The sequence below is a fragment of the Aquila chrysaetos genome, chromosome 13 (assembly GCF_900496995.4).
Source record: "Aquila chrysaetos chrysaetos chromosome 13, bAquChr1.4, whole genome shotgun sequence".
NCBI classification, from domain to species: Eukaryota; Metazoa; Chordata; class Aves; order Accipitriformes; family Accipitridae; genus Aquila; species Aquila chrysaetos.
This window is the reverse complement of record NC_044016.1, coordinates 16151925-16173112: the sequence shown is the minus strand read 5'-3', so window position 1 is coordinate 16173112 and position 21188 is coordinate 16151925. Positions and strand designations below refer to the sequence as shown.

At 46.9% G+C, this 21188-nt stretch overlaps 2 protein-coding genes across 3 annotated transcripts; both read left to right on the top strand.

Moving 5' to 3' along the window:
- Positions 1–13185: 13185 nt before the first annotated feature.
- Positions 13186–15697, top strand: LOC115350371 (translation initiation factor IF-2-like). Of its 2 annotated transcripts, none has more exons than XM_030035961.1 (2): positions 13186–15177; positions 15225–15697. In XM_030035961.1, exons 1-2 carry the CDS (start codon positions 14971–14973, stop codon positions 15645–15647), a joined length of 630 nt encoding a protein of 209 aa, XP_029891821.1. In that variant the 5' UTR covers positions 13186–14970; the 3' UTR covers positions 15648–15697. The 2 variants fall into 2 exon arrangements, with proteins under 2 accessions (XP_029891821.1, XP_029891820.1); XM_030035960.1 differs by having other exon boundaries at positions 13186–15180; positions 15228–15697.
- Positions 15698–17243: 1546 nt separating this feature from the next.
- Positions 17244–20228, top strand: LOC115350248. Its single transcript, XM_030035662.1, has 3 exons — positions 17244–17960; positions 18510–18690; positions 20123–20228. The coding sequence occupies exons 1-3, from the start codon at positions 17244–17246 to the stop codon at positions 20182–20184; spliced, it is 960 nt and encodes a 319-aa protein (XP_029891522.1). The 3' UTR covers positions 20185–20228.
- The last annotated feature ends 960 nt before the right edge of the window (positions 20229–21188 follow it).

Sequence of the window (21188 nt, the reverse complement as noted above, 5' to 3'; positions counted from 1 at the left end):
AAGTCTTCAGAGCTGTGGAAAGAGTTTCACCTCCGCCTCCCAGAACCTGCAGGCTACATAAAGTGGCCAGAATCAATATAATGTGTATTAAAAGAGGCATGAATCTGGCTTTTGGGGAAAATCCCCTTATTGTGTGAGCCAAGGAAGACACCATCAGTCCCTAGAGCTAGTTTCCATCAGAAAGCCAGATTGTTCTCCCCTGGTCTCCTCTCAAGCCCTGGGGATTACACAGCACCTGTACACCTTGTTCCTTTTACAGGTCTGTTAACATAAGAGGACACAGCGGCTGGTCTGGAAGCACCCATCTGCCTTGGCACCCTGCAGTGACATGTTCAGAGCTGCCCTGTTAGTTGGTGGTAGCTGCTGCACTGGGAATAGTCTCAAGCTTTAGTGCTCTCAGACAGGGAGGCTCTCCTGAATGCAAGGAGCTGTTCTTCATCTCTTCCGTCCTTCCAACTTAAAACATGAAAGAATATACATTTCAGAGTCTCTTTAGGATTTCTTTTCATCTTTTCTCTTGTCATAGGGGCCAGCCTGTGATAAAAAGTGTGGGCACATGACGTTGGATGATGCCAGGACCAACAGGTGACCAGCCTGCCCTGTAAATCGAGCTTAACATCAGTTCCCAAATGCAATTTAACAACCTTACTTCATAATCCCAAATTTAAATATTTTGCTTATGGCCCTTGTGCTTCCTTCCACCTCAGCAATGTGGCAACAAGGATATTACCTTAAGGAGGTGCAGTAACAAATACTCAGCTTAGGTAGTGACAGGGCTATGTCTGAAATCTCACCAGAATACAAGCAAATCCTGAGCACCCTGAGATCTCGTGCTAGCCTCCATGCCAACCTGCTACTTGAACAAAATTTCCTGAACGTTGACATCTCTATCCAACCTCAGTAACATGGTGTGATTAAGATGGGCTCCAGTGCCAGCAAATGGATTGGGTTCAATGTCCAGTCAGTGAGTGCTTGTATTGAAACTGCGCTGTTTCTGCAACCCACAGATGCCAGGACAGTTGTTCCACCTGAACACTCAGTAGCCACATGACTGTACACAACTGGGCACTTCTGAAGCTTCTTCACTGCTGGTGAATTATTTCTTATTGAGTCCAGCATCACAGATCCCAAATACAGTCAAGATTTTCACTGTATGAATTCGCAGGAACTATCCTGTGTCCAAATAGCTCACAATTATCCTTCAAAATATTTATGGCCAAATCTTGGCCAGCTTATTAGCAACTCTCGTGTCAATCCAGTAGAGATGCCCAGATTCAAGTTCAGTAATTAAATGGATGAAAATTCCCAACTCAAGGATAGAAGAAAAGTACGTACTATTTGGAGCTCTTGGCAGTAAAGCACACATGAAATAGCATGAAATATGACATTGCCTAAATGCTCCAGTTCCTGTCTCACGTAATCATTTTCCTTCAGACAGCAGAGGAGGAGGAAGAAGAAATGCCGAGCTGTTGAATTGTTTAACAGAAGCTGTAACTGCTCTCTTGACCCACGCCCTGATGCCATCTCATTGCTTTCTGGCTCCCGCTGACAGTGACACCATGGCAGCTTGTCTCTTGAGTAAATAGTTATATCAGTCTGGTTATGTTTGCATGTATTAATGCATTTAGAGAGATCTCTAATCCTTCCCAAACTGAAACTGTGATTCGATCCAAAAGGTTAATGCACTGCTTTTACATAGTGCAATGAATAAGTTGAACTTGTATGTTATCACTCATTGTTTAAACACCATAACACCTCACAAATACACACTGTCTTTCAGACAGGAATTTCAAAACATTTTTCCATTCACGAATTTAATCCCACAATGCACCAGCCAAGTCATCTGGCAGATACAGCTTTCCACTTTTTAGGTAGGTAAACTGAGGCAGAGAAAACTCAAACACCGAAGTCCAACACAGCTTATTTTCAAAGACACCATCTCCTTACAGCTGCCATTGCTTTAGGATTCCTACCTACCTCTGAACTTCAGATAACATTTATTGAAATAAATAATGAAGTGAATAATGAAGTGAACGAAACATGAATAAAGATGACAGCGTATGAATGTATTTTCCTGTCTTTTTTGTGATCCTTTAGACCTCATAATTTGTTTTATACAGGTAAGGAAGATGAATGGAAGGCCAGGGTTTGGGGGGTTATTTTGCCAGAAGGAATGGTTTGTGTTCCCTAACGAAGACACCTAATTTTTAGCAAAAGTTGAAAAGAGGAGGAGAATTCCATACTACTGGTATTATATATCCCCTTGTTTATGCACACTGGCCTGTCTCCAAAGCAGAGCGTGTGGAAACCATATGACTACTATTGAATATGTGCCTAAATCAAATTTGCAGTGGTTTTGCTTGCCAAGCACAAGCCTCCAGTGGGGTTAGATACCATATGTCAGGTAGAAAACAGGTTGCAGTTTTATTGCCTACCTTTCCAGGTGCAGGGTGATCTTGCCAAACTAAGTGACGTCCAATTATATAAAAACTCCATAACCTTCTGCTTTATTCTGGGTCGCAAAGCCCATCCTAATACCTCCAGAATGGTTGACCAAAGCAGCCACCTACCTCTTCAAAAGCAGTTTCTGTAAGCAGAGAGGGAAATGAAGAAGGTAAAGCTTTGGATCTTTCCTCCATCTGAACTTGGGAAAAACACATTTGCAGGAGAGATTGTTAGAGAAGGCATCCAGAAGCAACACGCACCCTGCACTTCAAGGCATCATTCCCTTTGCAGCAGCACTAAAAATTTCAAAATGTGTTTTTGTTCCTTGTTGGCACAAACCCAAATCTTTTAGAGCAGAGTCTGTGCTGTAGATTGAATATGTGTTTTGCTGCTCATGACTCCAGGCACAAATGGAAGAGGTTGGTCCAGCTGCCAGGTTCAAAGAGAAGGGGCTCAAATATGGTTTTCCACTTTTGGCCAGGAAACTAGAATGGAAGACTAGCCACTGGAGAGCTGTCATTTTATTTAGAAATACGGAGTCTTCTAACATAAATGCTAAGAGTGGCCATAGTGAATTAGAGCAAAGATCCATCCAGCCCAGCAACCTGTCTCTAAGAGACAGCAAACTCACATAACCACATTCCAACAACTTGCTGCTCAGGGACTCCCAGATCCAAAATAATTTGTATTTAGTGGGCCTTGATGAATGGCCTTCTCTTCTGTTAATTTTGCCTGTCTCTCCCTGAATCAAGGTCAGTTTTCGCCATTCACAGCATCCTGCAGCAGAACGTTCCTACAGTTTCCAGACATGGTGTGTAAGGAAATACTTTCTTCTGTTTGTTTTGAATCTTCTACCTTTAGTTCACGTACAATATTATTCCATACACTTGACCATCCTTGTCACCCTTCTCTCAAGCTTTTCAAGATGAGGGGCTAGAAGAACATATTCATGGCAAAGGTATGCTGTAGATTTAGGCCATCATCTTATATGGACTGCCTTTTCTCCATATGCATCACTTCACATTTATTTACATCGAATCTCATTTGCTGTCTCTGGCAGAATTGCCTTACCTGTGGTACATGAAGGAGCATGACATTTGTCAGTCTGTGGAGATTCACATCAAGGAGAAGAATATCCTGAGCAAGCAAACATAACACACATAGCACGCTAAGTACACTAAAAACCCTGTACTGGGGGAATCACACTTCTAGCAATGCTGGATTTCCAGATAAAAAATTTAGCAAAACCATGAAAGTAGGAATGGAGTTTATATAGCAAGCTAGGCATGAGGGATAATTATATGAGAATGTGAAGATTTTTTTTTAATCTTTTTTTTTAATCTTTTTATTTCCTCTTTGGGAGGAAAAGGTGCAAAAGCCCATCTAAAATATTGCATGACCATTGGGATAGATTATAATGTCTAACAAGTACTTTTAGCACTTACTTAATAGAGATGGTAACTGGCATCCATTTGTAAATTTGTAGGCAACATCAGTTGTGGGGCAGAGAATGGACAGAAGCCAGGGTCACCAGGGCTTCAAACATGGAACATTTGACATCAGTGTCACACACCTCACTTGGCAATATTTACCTCTGTGTCCAGCTTCATTGCAGACACCAAGGAGTGGATATCCAGGCACCACAGCTCTGCTCCAATCTTGGTCAAAAACATTTATTTACCATTTACAATCAAAAGCTGATCAAAGACTGATTTTACTGTTGAGCTAGCATTGTATAATCATGTGCTCACAAATCCCAGACCAGGCTTCCTTCTCAGAAAGCCCTGTGTTCTCCACACTTAACCTCAGTTGATCTTCTTGGAAGCTCAAATGCTTTATCTGGTCTTTTGGGATTTATCTACTGGTAATCTGTGCAAGAGTTTGAAAAATCAAAATCTTTCACAAAGGCCCAGTGTCTCCATCCAGCGTTGCCTGCTGAACTGCTGACGATGGAACAATATTCCCTGGTGGATACTGGTAACCTTTACAGAGCCTTTACAGTGTTGTCAGAGATGTCTCATGTCCAGTCACTGCTGTCATTTCCCACCACCACGAGTGTGTTGCCTGGGACTCTCTATTGCAGCTTATAGAAAAGAATACAGAGACACAAACCTGAAGCAATTAATCCAAACAGTGAGAGCAGCTGAACTGTCTGGTAAAGGGTCGCAGTAGTGACAGAGAACAGCACTGTCCAGGTACTCTAGTTAAAGGCAGATAGGAAGCCAGGCAGACAGAAAAATGGAAAATGCAGACGTTAGGATCCAATGGAAAGCAAGAAGGGAAAATGTTCAGCCTATAAGAAATGGTGGGAAAAGTGGAGCATTGCAAAAAACCTCATGTTATATTCCAGCACCACGATTATCCCGTGGTAGTGGGGATCTAGCCTAGGATCGGTCTTCTGATGCAGGCAGCAGTATCTGTTGTATAACTTTACCAGCTCTAAAGGTACTCCAGATGCATGCACTGTAGAAGAAACATATTGACCAAATGATTGCACCCCTTCTACTGGATGCACTTAAAACCACTCACAGGCTGATGGATCAAGTCAATTCCAGGTGGATGGCAAGCGCTCTGAAATCCATTCCCAGAAACACTGCTAAACAGTAATAGACTGCTAGTAGATATTCTCACAAGGAGAATAAAAAATATAAAGCAGAGTCAGCAAAGCCCTGAAAAAATGTGACTGATGATTGGCTGTATTCGATGAAACCAGTTTAAGGCCAATGTGCAAAGCTGGGATACCCACGAAACAAGAGAAGCTTTCTCACTGGACACATCCATAATAGGCACTCTGGAGAACTGACCATTGCTGGATAGCAGGGCATTGCAAAGCACAGATCTAATTGCCATATAACACTGTATGAGTGTGCAAAGAGAGAGAATTGTCATGCCTCATGTAGCCTATGTAACTGCTTCTCTCCCGGGCGAAACTGAAAGGAGCAATAGCCACATGAAGGGATGTGGTCACATAACTACTGCTGCCTGATTTCTGTTTACCTTGGCTCTCTGACTCATTGGTCTACCTGAACACCTGGAGGAAGACATGAGATCAGGTGGGAAGAGAGTCCAGTCCTGAAATACTGGAATATAACAATCCACCCCCCCATTAGCACAGAAAAGATGGGCAGGAGAACCAAAAGCCTGCTTCTCTTGGTGCTACAACCTAGTAGTACTAAACTATACAGAGAAGCATGATAACTAAATAAGCAGCCCCTAAAAGGGTGGAGAGAAGTGCTTGAAGCAGCCTCACGATTAAGCAGATTTGGTAGCCATCAAATCCTTTTATAAAGCAATAGCAAAAGGCAGTAGTCCAAGCTTTGTTAGGAAGGAGATCATACAAGAAATGTAGACATGTGACCATGGAGAGATAAAGCTGCAGATCACTCCAGGAAATAAGGAAGTAGTTGGTTGGTTGACATGAGGATATAAGCCAAGGCCTCAGGTAGGAAAGTCAGAAAAAACAAGGAGAACGTGCAATAAAACAAACCGGCATGATGTAAGCCAAGAAAAGGAATGCAGTGACTAGATAGAAGAAAGATCCCTACTGCCAGCAATAACATAAGCAACCGGAGCTAGTTCAGGGAAGGGATACCAATCATACTAATCTGTGATAGGTTGCTGGTAAAAGAACATCTTGCTGGGGTACGGATTCTCAAGTGACACACTGACCGATAAAGTTAACATTTAGCATGGGTCTCACTCTCATGTCAACACATCTGTGTTGCAGCCGTTTGCAGTGCAGTGATCCTTCTTCTGGTTCATGACCCTCTGGGGCAAAACCACTGGTCTAATTGGTATAATACATGATAGGCCATTCAGTTGTGCCTGACACAGGGGGCTCTGCGACCATGGCGTATGGAAGTCACATTGCAGGTCTATGGCTGGCCCTGTCTTCCCAGAAGTTTCGGAGAAACCCTACTGAATTGTTCAATCCTTGGCAGCAACATCCTTCTCTTCTTTCGCTGCTTCCTGTCGTATGATGGGACATGCAGTCCTCTTCTGTTATTGCCCACTAAGCAGTACATGGACAATGCCGACCATTTTTCCACTGGGCACAAGCTCCTAGATTCTCTTACAGCAGCAGTGCATTCCTGCTCTAGCCACTCTCAGGGTCTTTGTTTTGGTTCCAATACCCATTTGCATGCAAAATGCACGTGCACAGAGGAATTTAGCACCAAGGCAAGGGCAACCGAAAACTAGTTACCAATTTTAATAGCATGTTCCAAGCATTTGCCTTCTCTGGATTTAAAGCAGGTTGGGTTAAAACTCCTTAAATGCTATAAACTTTAATTTTAAAAGACAGTCTTCCTTTGGGCACCATCAGCGCAATGGAAACAACTACAGAAAATACAGAGGAATCAGGTATCACTTGTAACTGGGGATGTAGTATTCCATTACATGGGATACATTTGTACCATTTTAGCTTGCACAGATGGAAATATAGTTCAATGTTTCAACATCATTTGACTTTCACATGTTAAAATATTGATAAGTGCTGCACACGATAATGCCCCTATGGTTTCAAGTAGTAACTGGAGCATGATGTTTACTGGAGTGAAATACAGCAAAGCCTTTAACAAGTATTTAAAATTCTGGGAATCATTCTCAACACTGTCATAGATTATTTCTATATTTTTCTCCAGATAATCTTTGTTGATATCTTCCAGTTTATGGGTGTTAAAATAGAATTCATCTTCTGATCACCTCAATGCTTCTGTAGGGGAAAAAAAAAAAAAATTCCTGTTTGAAAACTACAATGCTGCTGTCATACATGAAATAGCAAACTTCCATAAAGAAAAACAGTGCTACATAAAATAGGCATAAATGGGCCATAGACTCCCTGTTCTAAATATTTATGGACCTTTATGCTGCAGCAAGAACATCTGAAAGCCATAAAACACATGATTATCCAAATTGCTCAACAAGGTCTAACTTGTATCATGTCAAAGCTTCAGTTCTAAAATGCACTATATTTCCTACACCACTTACAATTGCTAAGACCAAATTAGTCCAACCAGAAGCCAGTGGAGGCCAGAAAAGATGTCACTTCAATTTATTTGAGGGGAAGATTGGCCATGGAGCATTTTCTAAAAGTGCATATCACAGGGGTAAGACTGGCATTCATTCAGAATTCATCTATCTAGTCTGCAGCATCAAATTTAGCACAGAAATGCTTTGGTCCCCTATGAAAGCAAGGTTTCATTTTATGCTTCCCATTGGCACAAGCATGGAAAAATCAAAGACGAAGGTAGTTCACCAGATATAGTTCACGTGAATGGACTGAAAAGTGTTTCAAATTCTCTGGATGTAATTTGGAGGAAAAAGAAAAGGTTTCAAGCATTTGAGCAACCATGCATTGGGGTACACAGCTCTGCAATGGATTTAGGAACTGGACTCTGAAACAGATGATTCTTTAGAACCTTTAACCACATCATCTCTGGAACAAGACTCCCAGGTGAACAGTGAGTAGGCCAGTTCCACATGGGAAGCCTGAGTCATTCCCAAATGGATGTTCAGTACCAGGAGTAGGGTTTGCAACTTCTGTGTGAAGGTGCGTGGCAAAGCTTCTTCTCTTCACCTAACCTCACAGTAGTTTTAAAGAACAAAGAGCATTGTTAGGCTGTAAACAGGATATTGTTTTCCTCTTCTCATAACAAAATAAGAAAAATAAATCCTATTAGTCCCATCGTGCTTTGTCTGATTGTCAGAATTTCAGCTTAGATAGAGGAATGCTTAAGGTGTTCTTCAGGTCTCAATATCTCTATATCTCTGCTGTGAATACTATTTAAATTAAATGCAAGTTTCCTTGTTTCATAACTCATACACATATTTTAGCACATAAATCATAATAATAAGAGTGATCAGTTTCAGTGTAAATGATTATTTTGCAGAGCAGTCAGTCTCCTATCCATCTAGCCACTTTATCATCTGATAATTAGAGCTGGTTAAAAATGTTCTACTTTATCAATTTCAATACCAGTTGCTGAAAATTCTATGAATATTCCTTGCAAAGAATATTGGAACATTTCATTTTTAAGTTGTTGAAGTGTTTACCTTTGATTTTATAATTTAGATTACTAGAGTAGAAAAGTTGAAATTATTAAGTCAAAAGAAATCCATACCAGCATGGAGTGTTCCAGCCTTACTGAAATGGAAGATTTTGGTAGCTCAGGTAGATATTCCTGAGTATCTAAAATTTCAGAATTTTGCCTTTTTTTTTGTCCTAAAAGAAAAGTTTGAAATATTAACTTTTCCATAGAATAAAATCCCTCAGTTTTGAAATCTGATAATTACGTTGAACAGTAGGCATCGATTGACTTTGAAGTACCACTTACATGTTAGTACAAGAAGTACTGCAAACCATCTCAGAAAAAAAGAACTGTATTACTATGAATTAGTGATGCAGCAAGGTGTTTAGGCTACTCATTATGTTTCACAGTGTCATATGCTGAACATTATTTAAAACAACAACATATTTTTTTCCACTGGGCTTTTCAGAATCCCTCATCATGTCTTCACTCGCAGAAGATTCTGGACTGTTCCCTTGAATAAAAATAATCTTTTATTTAATGAAAGCTAGCCAACAGTCTCAGCACAAAGCCCATTGCCATGATTTCTGAATCATCCAGAATGTGCAAGCTGACACAAACCTTTCTCATCTACCACAACTCAAGCTGAGAACACTCCTCAGCTGTGTTCTCTGTACACTTGCATCTCAGTCACAGAGGACCCATATGATCATATGCTATACTGCCCAAAAATAACTTTCTCAGGTGCAGAGAGTCATTTAACCAGTGATATCATGTAACATTTTCTATGGCCATCTGTTCAACCTAGGAGGCACAAGTATTTTAGAGCAGCACATAGGTTAAATGCACGCAGCTAGTATATGCTGTGTTACAGCACTATAATGCAGTGCATTACTGTATTTTGCAAGTGTAAGTGAAAGTGGCTACCAGATTAAAAAACTAGTGATTACGGACCACAGCTGTCATGTGGATGTCACACTGGCAAAGCAGAACGTACAACAAATACGTCCCATTGTTTTTCAGCAGTCCTGCTAAATACTTTTAAATGTAATATTCTGTTTAATACGATGATGTTCATATACACTGAGACAGAATCTCTATGGACATTCAAACTCAGACTAATGGCAGTAAAAGAAAAGCAGGTATCAGGTAATTTCCCAGGGTGGATAGCTAGTCACTTAGGAGCCAAAAGCTGTCATGTCCGCTTCCTACAGGTACAATTAGCACCCTATTGCTTAATCAGAAACAAGCAGCACTTAAAGATGGAGTGACGCTCAGAGATCTCTGAGAGATGGATAACCCCTCCTGCCAGTTTGTGAAGGCCTTGTTCTGCTGATCAATACCTCAGACACCTCACACCAGACCACTCCTCTGCTCAGATCTCATTGAAGCCATTTGTCAAAATAGGCAGAGTGTATAGGGGAGGGCAGGATGGAGTTACCAGGGCATGCATGTTTCATGACGTTGTAAATGTCTTTGGTCTTACTTTAAAAATCTACAGTTTCAAAATACACATTATAATTCTTTGCATATCCTTAAAAAGACCTATATGCTCTGTCAGATAGTGAAGAAGTCAATGCCAGATGATAATCCATAGGTTGGGGCTTTATTCCTTGATTAGCTGTACAATGGTAGGCATGGTGTTTCCTCTCTTGAGTCTCAGTTTCCTGGCTTGGAGACCATGCATGCTGTTTAACTTTGGCTTTTCAGAATAAGGCATGGGCAACTTAAGCTCTCAGTATCGCATCACTTGCATTGTTGGTGTTCTCCTGCCAAGTGGAGTTTTAAACTGTGGGTTCTTAAACTCAGTTATGTGGAGATCCCTGGTACTGAAGGGCAGGTGCCGCGGGAGCTGTGACATGGAGCCAGAGGATGGCTAAACTAGTCAGGCAGAATTATGAATAGAGAAGGTAAGGCAACTCAGAAAGGCTACCTCAGAAACCTATCTCCAAAACATAAAACCTAAGACATTAAAGGAATTAGAACTTACCTAAGTCACTGCTCTAGAGGGATGTGGCCCATCCAGTCGATGCTCTTAGCCAGAAATCCTTTCCTTAAGTTGGACTGCTATCACATGGAAGAAAAAAGGTTTTCTACGGTTAACTGAGTCTATACCCTGCCTGGTTTGGAATAAGAATCAATACCCAAGTTTCTCACATCCCAAGAGACCATGGAGGTGGCAGTATTTTTAAGAGGATAAATCAGTGTTCCCTGAGTGAGGCCCTGCAGGTGGGATCTGGAAAGGGATGTTTGACCTGAGGTATCAGCTGGGCTCAAGGCCCAAAGCCTCTTGTTGCCCTCAGAACACAGACAGTCGCTATACACTGTGTATCTGCAGTGTGTGGAGGCTTTACTAGAGGAATCATAGGGAACTGTGAGACTTGACTCAAGCCTTGGTAGTTAAGTGATAATTAAGCTCTCAGTGGATCTGGCCCAGGCAATCTACATGTGGATATGGTATTACTCTATCTACAGGTGGAAATGGGATTACTCTATCCATTTCTCCTAACCACACAGAAATCTACAGTCATTTGGAAATAAACAGACAATAACATGAGATGATACCTCAGGGAAAATGCTTCAGCTATGAAAACAAAGTACTTTCTAGAGAAAGTGTTGACAACATACAGACGAAGCCACGCTGCTGCTACTTATGTAGTATGGCGCACCTCCTGCCACAGTTTGGGGGTGGAATTCAGGTGGGTACTGAAGAGTGAAAAGGGAGTAGGGAAAACTTTGGCAACAGGTGCCTTTAAATACGATGATGGTAATGATATAGGATATCTAAAACCTTTTTTTTCCTTCTGCAAAACAAATGGTTGTTCTTCAAAGAACATATTATTGGAATTTCTTAGCACCAAAAATATGAAATAACTGCCCTCCTTGTATAAAATCACCTCCCATCTAGAGCTGGAGTCTGCAAAGATGCATGCAGGTGCTTAGCTCCAAGTAGTGAGTATAGCTCCGGTGAAGAAAAGAGGAGTTATTCCCTATGCTTAACATGAACGGCGTGGTGACCTCCCGGTGCCATTGGCGACATTATCACGGCTTTTCCTGTTGAGCTGCATTTCCCACTGTTCGCCATGGACCTTTTTCTTCTCGACTGTGAAAAGAAAGTTTCAGGGATGAAGGGACGGCTCAGAGCTGTGGGACCAGTAGATGGCAGCAAGAACACGCTGAACATGCTTTTCCTGCCCAGCCGGTCAGCCTGGGAAGTGGTACCACTTTAAATAGGTTCAATATTTGTCTTTCATATTTGGAGAGTGAAAAGTATAGGTGACAATTAGAGGGTAATGCAATATTACAGTGCAAATAAGAGAGTGAAATGACTGTGTAACCTCTGAACAGTTCCCCGGTTTAATTTGTTTGTACTGACCAAACTTTGCAATCGCAAGCTCACCTCTGAGGAACTTGAACAGAGGGGTGGAGATCTGACTCCAGCCAGCCACCGGAGATATTTTGGAAACTTCCCTGGGCCTCCTTCTCTGTAGCGCTTTCTGTGCTGGATAGAGGTGAACTAACACTGCTTTTAGGCTGAAAAGTCGCAGCAATTTGCAAATGAAAGGAATATCTCCTTTTACATTCACCCTGCTATCACGATTGTTTCTCCTCCATAGGGGATTCTACCCTCTGCTACAGACCCTTCTGAAAAAAATAGTTAAAGCATGAATACAAAACCCAAATATGTACATAAGCAAGTACGAATTTTTTTTCAAAGGGAGCTCGGGTCTGGGCTGACTCACCACATATCGCAGTAATTGCAAAGATGGAATGCAACAGCTCCAGAAAACTGCCAAGCAGCAAACATAAAATCTAGGCATCCGGGAGGCAGCTGGGCTTCTTAATTATTGGCAAATATATTTATATATAAATATTTTGCCAAGCGTGATTTGGCTTAAGAGTTCCTGTGAAGTGACCTTTTGCTTTCCTTTGTTTTGTGTCTGTACACATGTCCTAGATAGATACATGGGGAGAGAGGCAGAGACGCACAGAGATGAACGGATTTCACACAGCCCTCCGAAATCCCAAACGATGCCTAAATTAAAAGAAGAGGGATGTGAAGTGAGGCATAAGTGCAAGCACAGATTTCAGAACTGTGAAAATATGTCAGCAGAGCATCATTTTTTGGTTCAGACTGATAATCAGTCCCTGCTCTCATTATAAGATCAGAAGGGCCATCTGTCCTCTCTGGATAATTTGGAGCTCAGATACAGTGAGCACCCTTGTTAGAAAATGACCCTCCTACTCTCTGTAATCACAAGCACTTGCAGCCCTGGGATTCGCACGCAGCCAGGGAGGAACAGATTGGTTCCAGATCAGTATTGATTACGTATAGATTTGTGGTTTATTTGGTGCTTTATTTTGGTGAGAAGGTTTTTATTTTGGACGGGTGATGTGGTTTGTTTCCTGCCTGCATTTTCCAACCTGTCACCTTCACTTCTTCGGACTTTCCTCTCCCTTCTCGAGATGTAATGCTAGGATGTTGCATGAGACCGAGGAGTATCTTGATTTTGTAATGAGAGAAATAAGCATCAGTCTGAACAATACAGCTCGGGAAGCTGTTTCCTAATACACGATCCCTATTTGCCTGCAGTGTGCTCTTTCCCCTCCGGTACACGGTAATTCTCGAATGAGCGACTGACTCATTCACAGTCGCAGCAGACAGGTGTAGAATTCAAGGATTCTTCAACATTTGTTCTGGACCTGCAAATAAAATCAAGTCTTAGCGAGTTCTCTGACATAGGACAAAGTCATTAGCCGAAGGGAAAAGGCTTGGCATGGGAGCGTGGGCTACCTTCCTCTTCTGACCTAGATTCAGTGACAAAGTCCCGTGTCCTCCCCGAAAATTACAGTTTCCAGTCAAGGAGAAAACTTGATCATCGGAAGAGCAGGAGAGGAGTGAAGTTACTCTTTTTCGGGGAAGAGTCCTTGCAGGAGTAATTCATCCCGGATCATTCTTGGGGGGATCAATGTGTATTGTATCGCTAATGGCAGAACAAAGATTACAAGCAGGACGGACAGTTTCAGGACATCAGGACACGGGGAAGTAGCAGGTGGGAGGAATCCGATTTAAGAGCTAAGAGCTTCGTTGCCTCTAACGACCCGGTGTAAGAGACTTGGGGGTTTCAAGAAGTAGTTTATTATTATTCTGACGGTAGCGGTTTCTCCTCATTTGTAAGACAATGATGTTTAATATTCACCGAGGAGTAGTGAGGTGGTATTTGAAGCCCACTCCCCGGCGCCAAGGGCAGCCTTCCCATTCGCACATTGCTGCGGCTGCCGGGCTGCTCTGCGCCTGCAGGGGCCATTCCCTGCGGGGTCGCCGGGCCGAGGATCCCGGGGGGCCGACCCCCCATTCCCTGCGGAGCCACTCCCGCCGGGCCTGGGCCGGGCACCTCCCCGAGGGGCTGCAAAGCGACCCCATCCTCGGGGGCGGAGGGCTATTAAGCGACATTTACAAACTCAACCGACTTCAGACCCCGGTGTTAGAGCAGCCGGCGGGGACGGGCGCTGCCCCACCGGCCTCGTCGCCGGCTTCACTGGGGAGGCGGGGGCTGAGCACCCCCGGGCTGCGGGCGGGCAGGGGCTAGGCACACTCGAGGCGAGATTTAGCAGGTATCCCAAGACCGCTTTGTTTTGCGATTGCCATCCATAAAACATCTATGCTAAGAATGAGAACAAAGCAGAGCCCAGGTAACTCTCGCTGCAACTGCTGGCTGGCGTTAAGGACGGGCACGCTTTCGGATAATCAAAATAATGTCTCAGCTGATGCCAAATAGGTCTCTTTATCCAGCAGCTAAATCATTTAAAGTGCTGTTTTGGTGGTTTGGTTTCTTCGGGTTTTTTTAAAGACTCCGAATCTACCTAATCTTTCGCCTCCCTCTCCCTCTTTCCGTAATTTTCCTCTCTAAGAAAAGCTTGTACGTGTTTGTATAAAATTCGAGCACGTTGCGGAGAAGGAGAGGGAGAGAAAGTGGGTGCGGTACATAAAAACTATAACACCAGGTAGCCTCAGATATGTGGGTGATACGTATATGTTTATTCGCACCAGATATTTCTACATCTGGTAGGCAAGGCGTCGGGCTCTGCATCTGCCCACCTCTGTGTACTCCTATGGAAGAAACCCCTCTGAAATCGCTTTACGTATGCCGGTGCGTGTATATATGTGCGTGCGGATATACAGGCAGATAGGTAGATAGATTGCACTCACGTAATCTGCTCGTGTCTATCTAGCTGGGAGGATTAGTTATCTCTGCATCTATTGAGAATTAACAAGGGCGAGAGATTATGTATCAAGGTACAGACAACGGCTATGAATATGAAACCCTACGTACATAGGTAAGACGGATTCAGCCAGCCACTCAGCTGCAAAGCTCTTCTTTAGGGCTGCCCTGCCTTATTGCCTCCGAGCCCTGAGACAGTTTCCTCCGCCGGGGGTTAAGAAGGAGAAGGCTCGGCGCTGAACACCCCTGCTTTTCACATCCGAAAATGACATATGTCACCGCCGTGCCTGGACTTTGCTGGAAACCGGCAGCCTCCCCCCACCCCGCCACACACCCCTTTTGTTCCCGGCCAAATAAACGTTTCGGAGGAGCTGGGGAAGGGTGTTACGCCAGAAGGGCAGAGGCGGCGGGAGGGCCGCGCTCCCCTCACCACCCCCCGGCCCGGAGGACGTGGCTGCGCTCCGGGAGCCCGGCGGGAAGGGACCGGGACCGGGGCCGGGGCCGGGGCCGGGGCCGGGGCCGGGGCGGGGCCGGGGCCGGGCGAGGGGTGCTTCAGGACGGGGGGTCCTTGCCACGGCGGGAGCGGGGCGCTCCCCGCCCGGAGAGCGGCGCCGGGGGCGGCGGCGGCGGAGGGCAGAGCGGAGGGCTGTCGGGCCGGGCCTGCCGCACCGCCGGGTGCGGAGAAGGGGCCGCGGCTCCAGCCGGGGGACAGCAGCGGCAGGCGGGAGCTGAGGGGCGGGAGAGGGGGAGCTGGGCGGCCGAGGAGGCCGGGGCGCGGAGGCAGGGGCCGGGGCGGTGCACGGCGAGGTCTCTCCGCCGCGCAGGACCGTATTTTGCGGCAGAAACTCTCTTGAGCGCAGACAATGGAGCGGGATGTTTACTGCGGGCGGGGAGACAATTAGCAATTCATCGGGAGAGATGTGTCACCCAAATGTCACGGGGAAGCTAACATGACATCTGTTTTAATGGCTCCGTGCTAATAAACTCCTCTCGAAGGGCGGCTTTGTGGGGACGTCAAAGATTATTTACAGAATGAGTCAGTTTCCAAACGGGCTGAGGCGCCGTCGGTGGCGGCGGGAGCGCGGCGCGGCGGGGACACGGCGCCCGGGACGCCGGGGGGGCGGGAAGGACCCGCCTGGGAGGGGGGACTGCGCCCCCTCGCCCGCACCCGCGGGCAGGACCCCGGCTCGGCTCGGCTCGGCTCGGCTCGGTAGGGCCCGCCTCGTGGGGAGCGGTCAGAGCGGGGCGGCTCCCCCGTCCCGGGCCCGGCCCGGCGCCCCCGGCCCCGCGCAGCCCCCGCGCTGCCCGGCGAGGGGACGCGGCGCGGCAGCCCCAGGCGGGCATCCTTCCCCCCGCGATGGCTGGCCGTGCCTCGGCGGGAGGGGGGCAGTTGCTGTAGAGGCTGGCAGCCCGTGCGCCCAGGGGGATGCACGTCCACCTCCGGGGCTTGCCTTCTGCTTAGCTTCGCCTGGAGGATGGGGGAGTCCCAGTCCCGGGAGAGTCACGCTGTGCGGAGAGGCCCGAAGCAGCAGGGAGCGGCTCCCCGTCCCAGTGGGGCCGCGGCCGAGGGGCACGGAGCGGCCCGGCCGCCGGGATGAAGTTCCTTGACACCGGGAAGCGGCGAGGCCCCAGAAGAATGGCCGGGTTTACACCGAGTGCCACATCCTGCGTTATTGAACAAGACACGCTGCAGTAAAATACATAAATAGACAAACCGAGAGAATCCATTTAGAACAGTTAACACAGTCTGACTCGCTCACAAGCACACAGTGGGGGGAGGCAATTTAATTTCCCTTAAATCCATCCGAAGATTTTTATGTTCAGATTGTTGTTTAGATGGCATGAAAGGGTTCTTTAAAAGAGAAGGAGAGGGGGAAGAAACCTTTCGAGCCTCTGGCCGTTGGCCTGTATTCGTGTGCCTCCTCTATTTTCATGTTCTGGAAAGCCAGGTTGGGGGGGGGGGGGAGTGGAAAATGCGCACCTGCGCTTGCAAATATGTGTGTGTATAAAGAGGAAATGTGTTTCTGTGTTTCTCTTTATGTATACGTATATATACAAATAAATGTGCACGCGTTTTTCTATCTGTAGAGGGAATAGATACTGCACATTTTTAAGACAGGCAGAGCGAGCCAATTCAAAAAGTCTTTACTCGCGCAAAACGCCACTGAACGTAATAGCAGGTTATTGCAAACCTGTCTTCGGTACTTATTAATCGTCCAGATCAAATACATTAATGGATAGCGAGAATGAAAATAGGCTGAGAACCGTCTGTCGTCCTTTCAAGGGCAACGAAAACGCGGTACTGACACCGGGTCTGAACGCAACAGCGTGCTCCGTAACCTGGAGAGAGGGAGGAGGTGGGCCGGGAAGTGGGTGGGTAAGAGGAAAATTGCCATTGTCAGGAAAACTAAATGTAATTTTAGGTGGCCCACATCTGAGATGAGTAAATAAGCTATGGATCTTCTTTGCCTCCTCCTGTCTCCAGGGCTATTGTATTCCCAAAGAAACGGCGAGGGTAGGCGGGTGCCAGCCCTGCACGTGCGGGATGACCCAGGGGACAGAGGCGCAGGAGCGGGGGTTTAGCCAGCCGCCGGGCCGGGGGCACCGCGCCGCGCTGCCGCCTCCCTCACCCCGCTCCTACCGGGGCGGGGGGCGCGGGGGCTGCGGCGGCGACCCCTCTCCCGCAGCCTCGCACACCCCGTCCCTGTTTATTACCCACCTCGTGGCGCAGATCTTCTTCCTCGGGCTTCGACGGGAGGGTCGGAGTTCTCCGGGGGTAAACGCTCCGGCCGCTTCCCAGGAGGCAGTCTCCCGGGGGGGCGGGGGGCTGAGGGAGCGGGGGGACACCGACACTGTTCCTACGTGCCCTTTGCTTACACGGGTGTTTGTACGTATCTACCCGCACGCACCAATTCTGCGTAGCTGCCGGTGCGTGTGCACCTGTGCCCGTGACTTTTGGGGAGCGCGGGGAAGGCTCCCCGGCTGCTCTCTCCGCTTGAGCCCTCGCTATTGCGCTTCCCCCCGGCGCGGGGTGCCGGGCAGAGGCTGCCCGCTGCGGCCGCGGAGGGCAGCGGGGCGGCCCCGGCAGGTCGGGGGCGGCGAGGAGCGAGCCCCGGGGGCGCGGCGGGCGGCCGGGAGCGGGGCCGGCCCGCTTGCCCAGCCCCGCCACCGGCCGGCTGCCAAGGCCAGACCGCTGGGAGCAGGGGGAGGCAGGGGAGGGATCCCGCCTCTATCCCAGCTATTTCCAGAGCTTGGGAGCCCGGTAAACAGAACGGTCTTGCTATCTCCTCGCGCGGATAAGGCAAGAAGTGGCTTTCTTTAATAATGTGATTGAAATGTTAGGGGTATGATGCTTCCTCGTTAGTAATACTGGCTTTGCATGCAGAGCACAATCCCATCCCTCTAGACTGCTTAGCCAAAACAGAGCGTAAACTCTGTAATTAGTAACGTGTTCCATCATTAAAGAGCCCTGCTGAGAATTTCTATTTAATAATGGTCTTAAATTAGTTATGATGGTAAATACTCATCTGGAAATTCAACATCTAAAACCATCTACAATCTGGAAATGCTCCAGTGTTGCTGTAATCTCCTATAACACAGAAATGACTATCACATTCAACTATCGCATTAGAAATCCGCCGTACCGTTTGGTCCACGAATATACAGTATGGATGTGTTAATTAGGTTAACCCGTACACTGTCTGCTTCACAAATATTTAGAAATAAACAATGAAAGCTCCTTTTTAATACGATACAGCTGGGGGGGGGGGGCGGATTTGACTCTCGCAGTTGGAAAGTCTTTTGTTTTCAGATAAGGTGGAACTACAGCGTCCTCGGGCCTAAGAGTTCACCAACACACGCCCACGGACGCGCACCCGCTCCCGCGCGCAAACGCCACCTCGGCCGCCCTCAGCAGCTCCCGCGACAAGCCGCGCCAGCACCCACGGCTCCTCCCGCAGAACGTGGCTTTTATCGCTCGGCTCCCGGCTCAGGCAGGTCAATTCGAACCACACTCTTTTTTTTCCCCTTTTAAACTGAAAACAGCTCCCTCCTACTCTGCCGTGTGCCCAGCTGTGCAGCGGGGCTCGGTTCCCGCAGTCCTTCCAAGAGCGTTTTAAAAATAGTCCGAGGAGGCGCAAGGAAGAGGCAGCGAAAGAGTAAATAAATAAATAAATAAAGCTGGCTTCCCCCCTGGCTGCAAGTGGAATAAAACTTTCGCAGATAGACTGTGATGCAGATATAAATAAGTCATTCAGGTACACTTATCCCCACTGGGGATATAAAGGAAAGTTATTTGTAATAACAATAGAAAATCAGTAACTGAGATAGCTGGGGGTTATGGTAAGAGGGAGGTGAAGGGCGGGAAGTATACTTCTGTGTTTACCTAGACGTCTAAACGTTTATCCTCTCTAGCACTAACCTTTCATGTTTAATGAATGAATCTGCATTGCAGGTTGGTTTTTTTTTTTCCCTCCATGTGCTGGCTAGTTTTAAATCTGCAAGCACCACAAAGAGGCCGTGATCCCATCTGCCTATGATTCCAAATTAAAGTTCAAACGGATGGCTTACACACTGCTGATCCCGTATCATAGCCTCTCGCGACCCTTCAATTACTATTTAATAGAATTACAGTGTAAAATCCCAATAGTCTTAAAGAATGTTTTATCACAGACTGAAGAGAGAGAATATACACACACCTCCAATGTTACTGAACTGTATTACTGACCTATTTAGATATTAAAAGGGAATATTTAATGTTCTACAAGACATTACAAGAGCTACTTTAATCTGAAAACATGCGTATGTCTACGTATATGTGTGTTCACATATATATGGAACTGTGTGTGTGGACATTGTATAGATCAACTCCATGCCATCAGCGAGTGCACACAGCCACGCTGCGTGGAAGGGCGTGATCACCCGTGTACACACGTACACACACTCGTGCAAACGCACGTGCTCCTCCAGGCCCAGGTGGAAATCAGTGTGTTCTGGTAAACTGCCGTACTACTTTATTGTTGCCAGATATTGCGAAAGAGGGTATTCCTGTAGGAAAGCAATTTTTCCTCCACTCATTGAAACATACTCTTTAATTGACCTTATTATTAAATGAACTTCCTCTAATAATGTTTCTATGGGGACAAAAAAGCAAATATTTGCAGTAGATCTAAACGTCCCTCTAATTGCTAGCACTGGAATTAAAGTCAGTCACGGTCTGGCTTTAGATACTGCAGATCTTGACTTCCAGCGTAGTTTTCCTCTTTCTTTTTCGACCTGTTCGGCAAAGGACCTGCCTGCCGCAGGGAGGGCCGATCCTGCCACTTCATCTCGCTTACAGCGAGGCTGTTATAACCACACACTCCCAGATATTTACATCTCCCCTTTCTTTATTCATTACTCTTTTGCATCTTTCTTCTCTCGCAGATCCCGAGCTGCCGAGCCGCTTTGAAGCTTCCTGGTCTGAAAACACCTTGCTTCCAAAATAAAAAAAGAGCAGCGCCGAAAACAAAAACTCCCAGCCGTCCCTCCCCCAGACGCAGCAACACAAATCCTTTAGTATCATTTAATCATAGCTATATCCCGACAGCCCCTGCCTTTTGTCATTACCGTGCCAGAAGGGAATATTTAGCGCGATCGTCGGTAATATCCCTAGTGCTTTCTCTTCCCAACTCTTTCTCCCCCCGCCCCCCTCCGCCTTCTCCATCCCTTGGTCAGTTCGCAACTGGACGGTTTGGTTCATTTTCCCCCTTTTTTATACACCATTTACAAACTTCTGTGTCCCAGGGCTCTCTGCAGGGGGGGGTGATGCGGCTACAGGCCACGGATGCCCTCTGCATTTTGGCCTCGCTTGTGTGTGTGTGTGCGTGGCAGGCTGCACACCCGTGTGTGTGTGTGTGCTCTAGAAAAAGGCAATGTTTGTCTATCCTCTCCCTACACGCGGAATCCAGGCCAGTGCGATGTGGAGCTCAATAAGAAACTGCATGAATAAACACGAATAGAAAGTTGTGCTCAGCTAACCGAAGAAATCGGAGCAATACCAGGGCACCAACGTCCACATTTCTTTTCACTTCGGGCCGGGGCAGTAACCTCATCCGGGTATGCTAAAAATTAAGGGCAACGGGCAAACAGATTCAAGTCCCTCGAAAAGGCGGCTGTAATTGATCGGGCAGAGGGAGCTGGGGGTGATCGAAGCCCACGCCTGGCCGCCGAGGGCCGGCAGCAGCCGCGGCCCGGCAGCCACACAAAGGACACCCGGCCGCGCTAAAGGGCTCAGGCCGGCCCGCGGGCAGCGACAACGGGGAGGGAGGGGCGCAGACAGGTGACTTCGGTGGTCTCCAGACCCCCCCGCCGGGGTGCACGCCCGCCGGTGGAGCCGCAAACCGGAGCTCGCCGGGGACGAAGGCAGCGGTACAGCCCCACGGCGAGGGGACGGGCGGCGGGGCGGGGGAGGGGGGCAACTCTCGTCTCCCAGTTGCTCCCGGAACCGGCT

Bases quoted from the DNA above. Each gene is read 5' to 3' on its own strand.
- LOC115350371 (XM_030035961.1), top strand. From the start codon at position 14,971: ATGTCACCGCCGTGCCTGGACTTTGCTGGAAACCGGCAGCCTCCCCCC. The intron at 15,178-15,224 runs GGGACCGGGACC...CGGGGCCGGGGC, and splicing joins CTCCGGGAGCCCGGCGGGAA to GGGGCCGGGGCCGGGCGAGG.
- LOC115350248 (XM_030035662.1), top strand. From the start codon at position 17,244: ATGACCCAGGGGACAGAGGCGCAGGAGCGGGGGTTTAGCCAGCCGCCG. The intron at 17,961-18,509 runs GTAAACAGAACG...TTTTGTTTTCAG, and splicing joins TTCCAGAGCTTGGGAGCCCG to ATAAGGTGGAACTACAGCGT. The intron at 18,691-20,122 runs GCAGGTCAATTC...CTTCTCTCGCAG, and splicing joins TCGCTCGGCTCCCGGCTCAG to ATCCCGAGCTGCCGAGCCGC.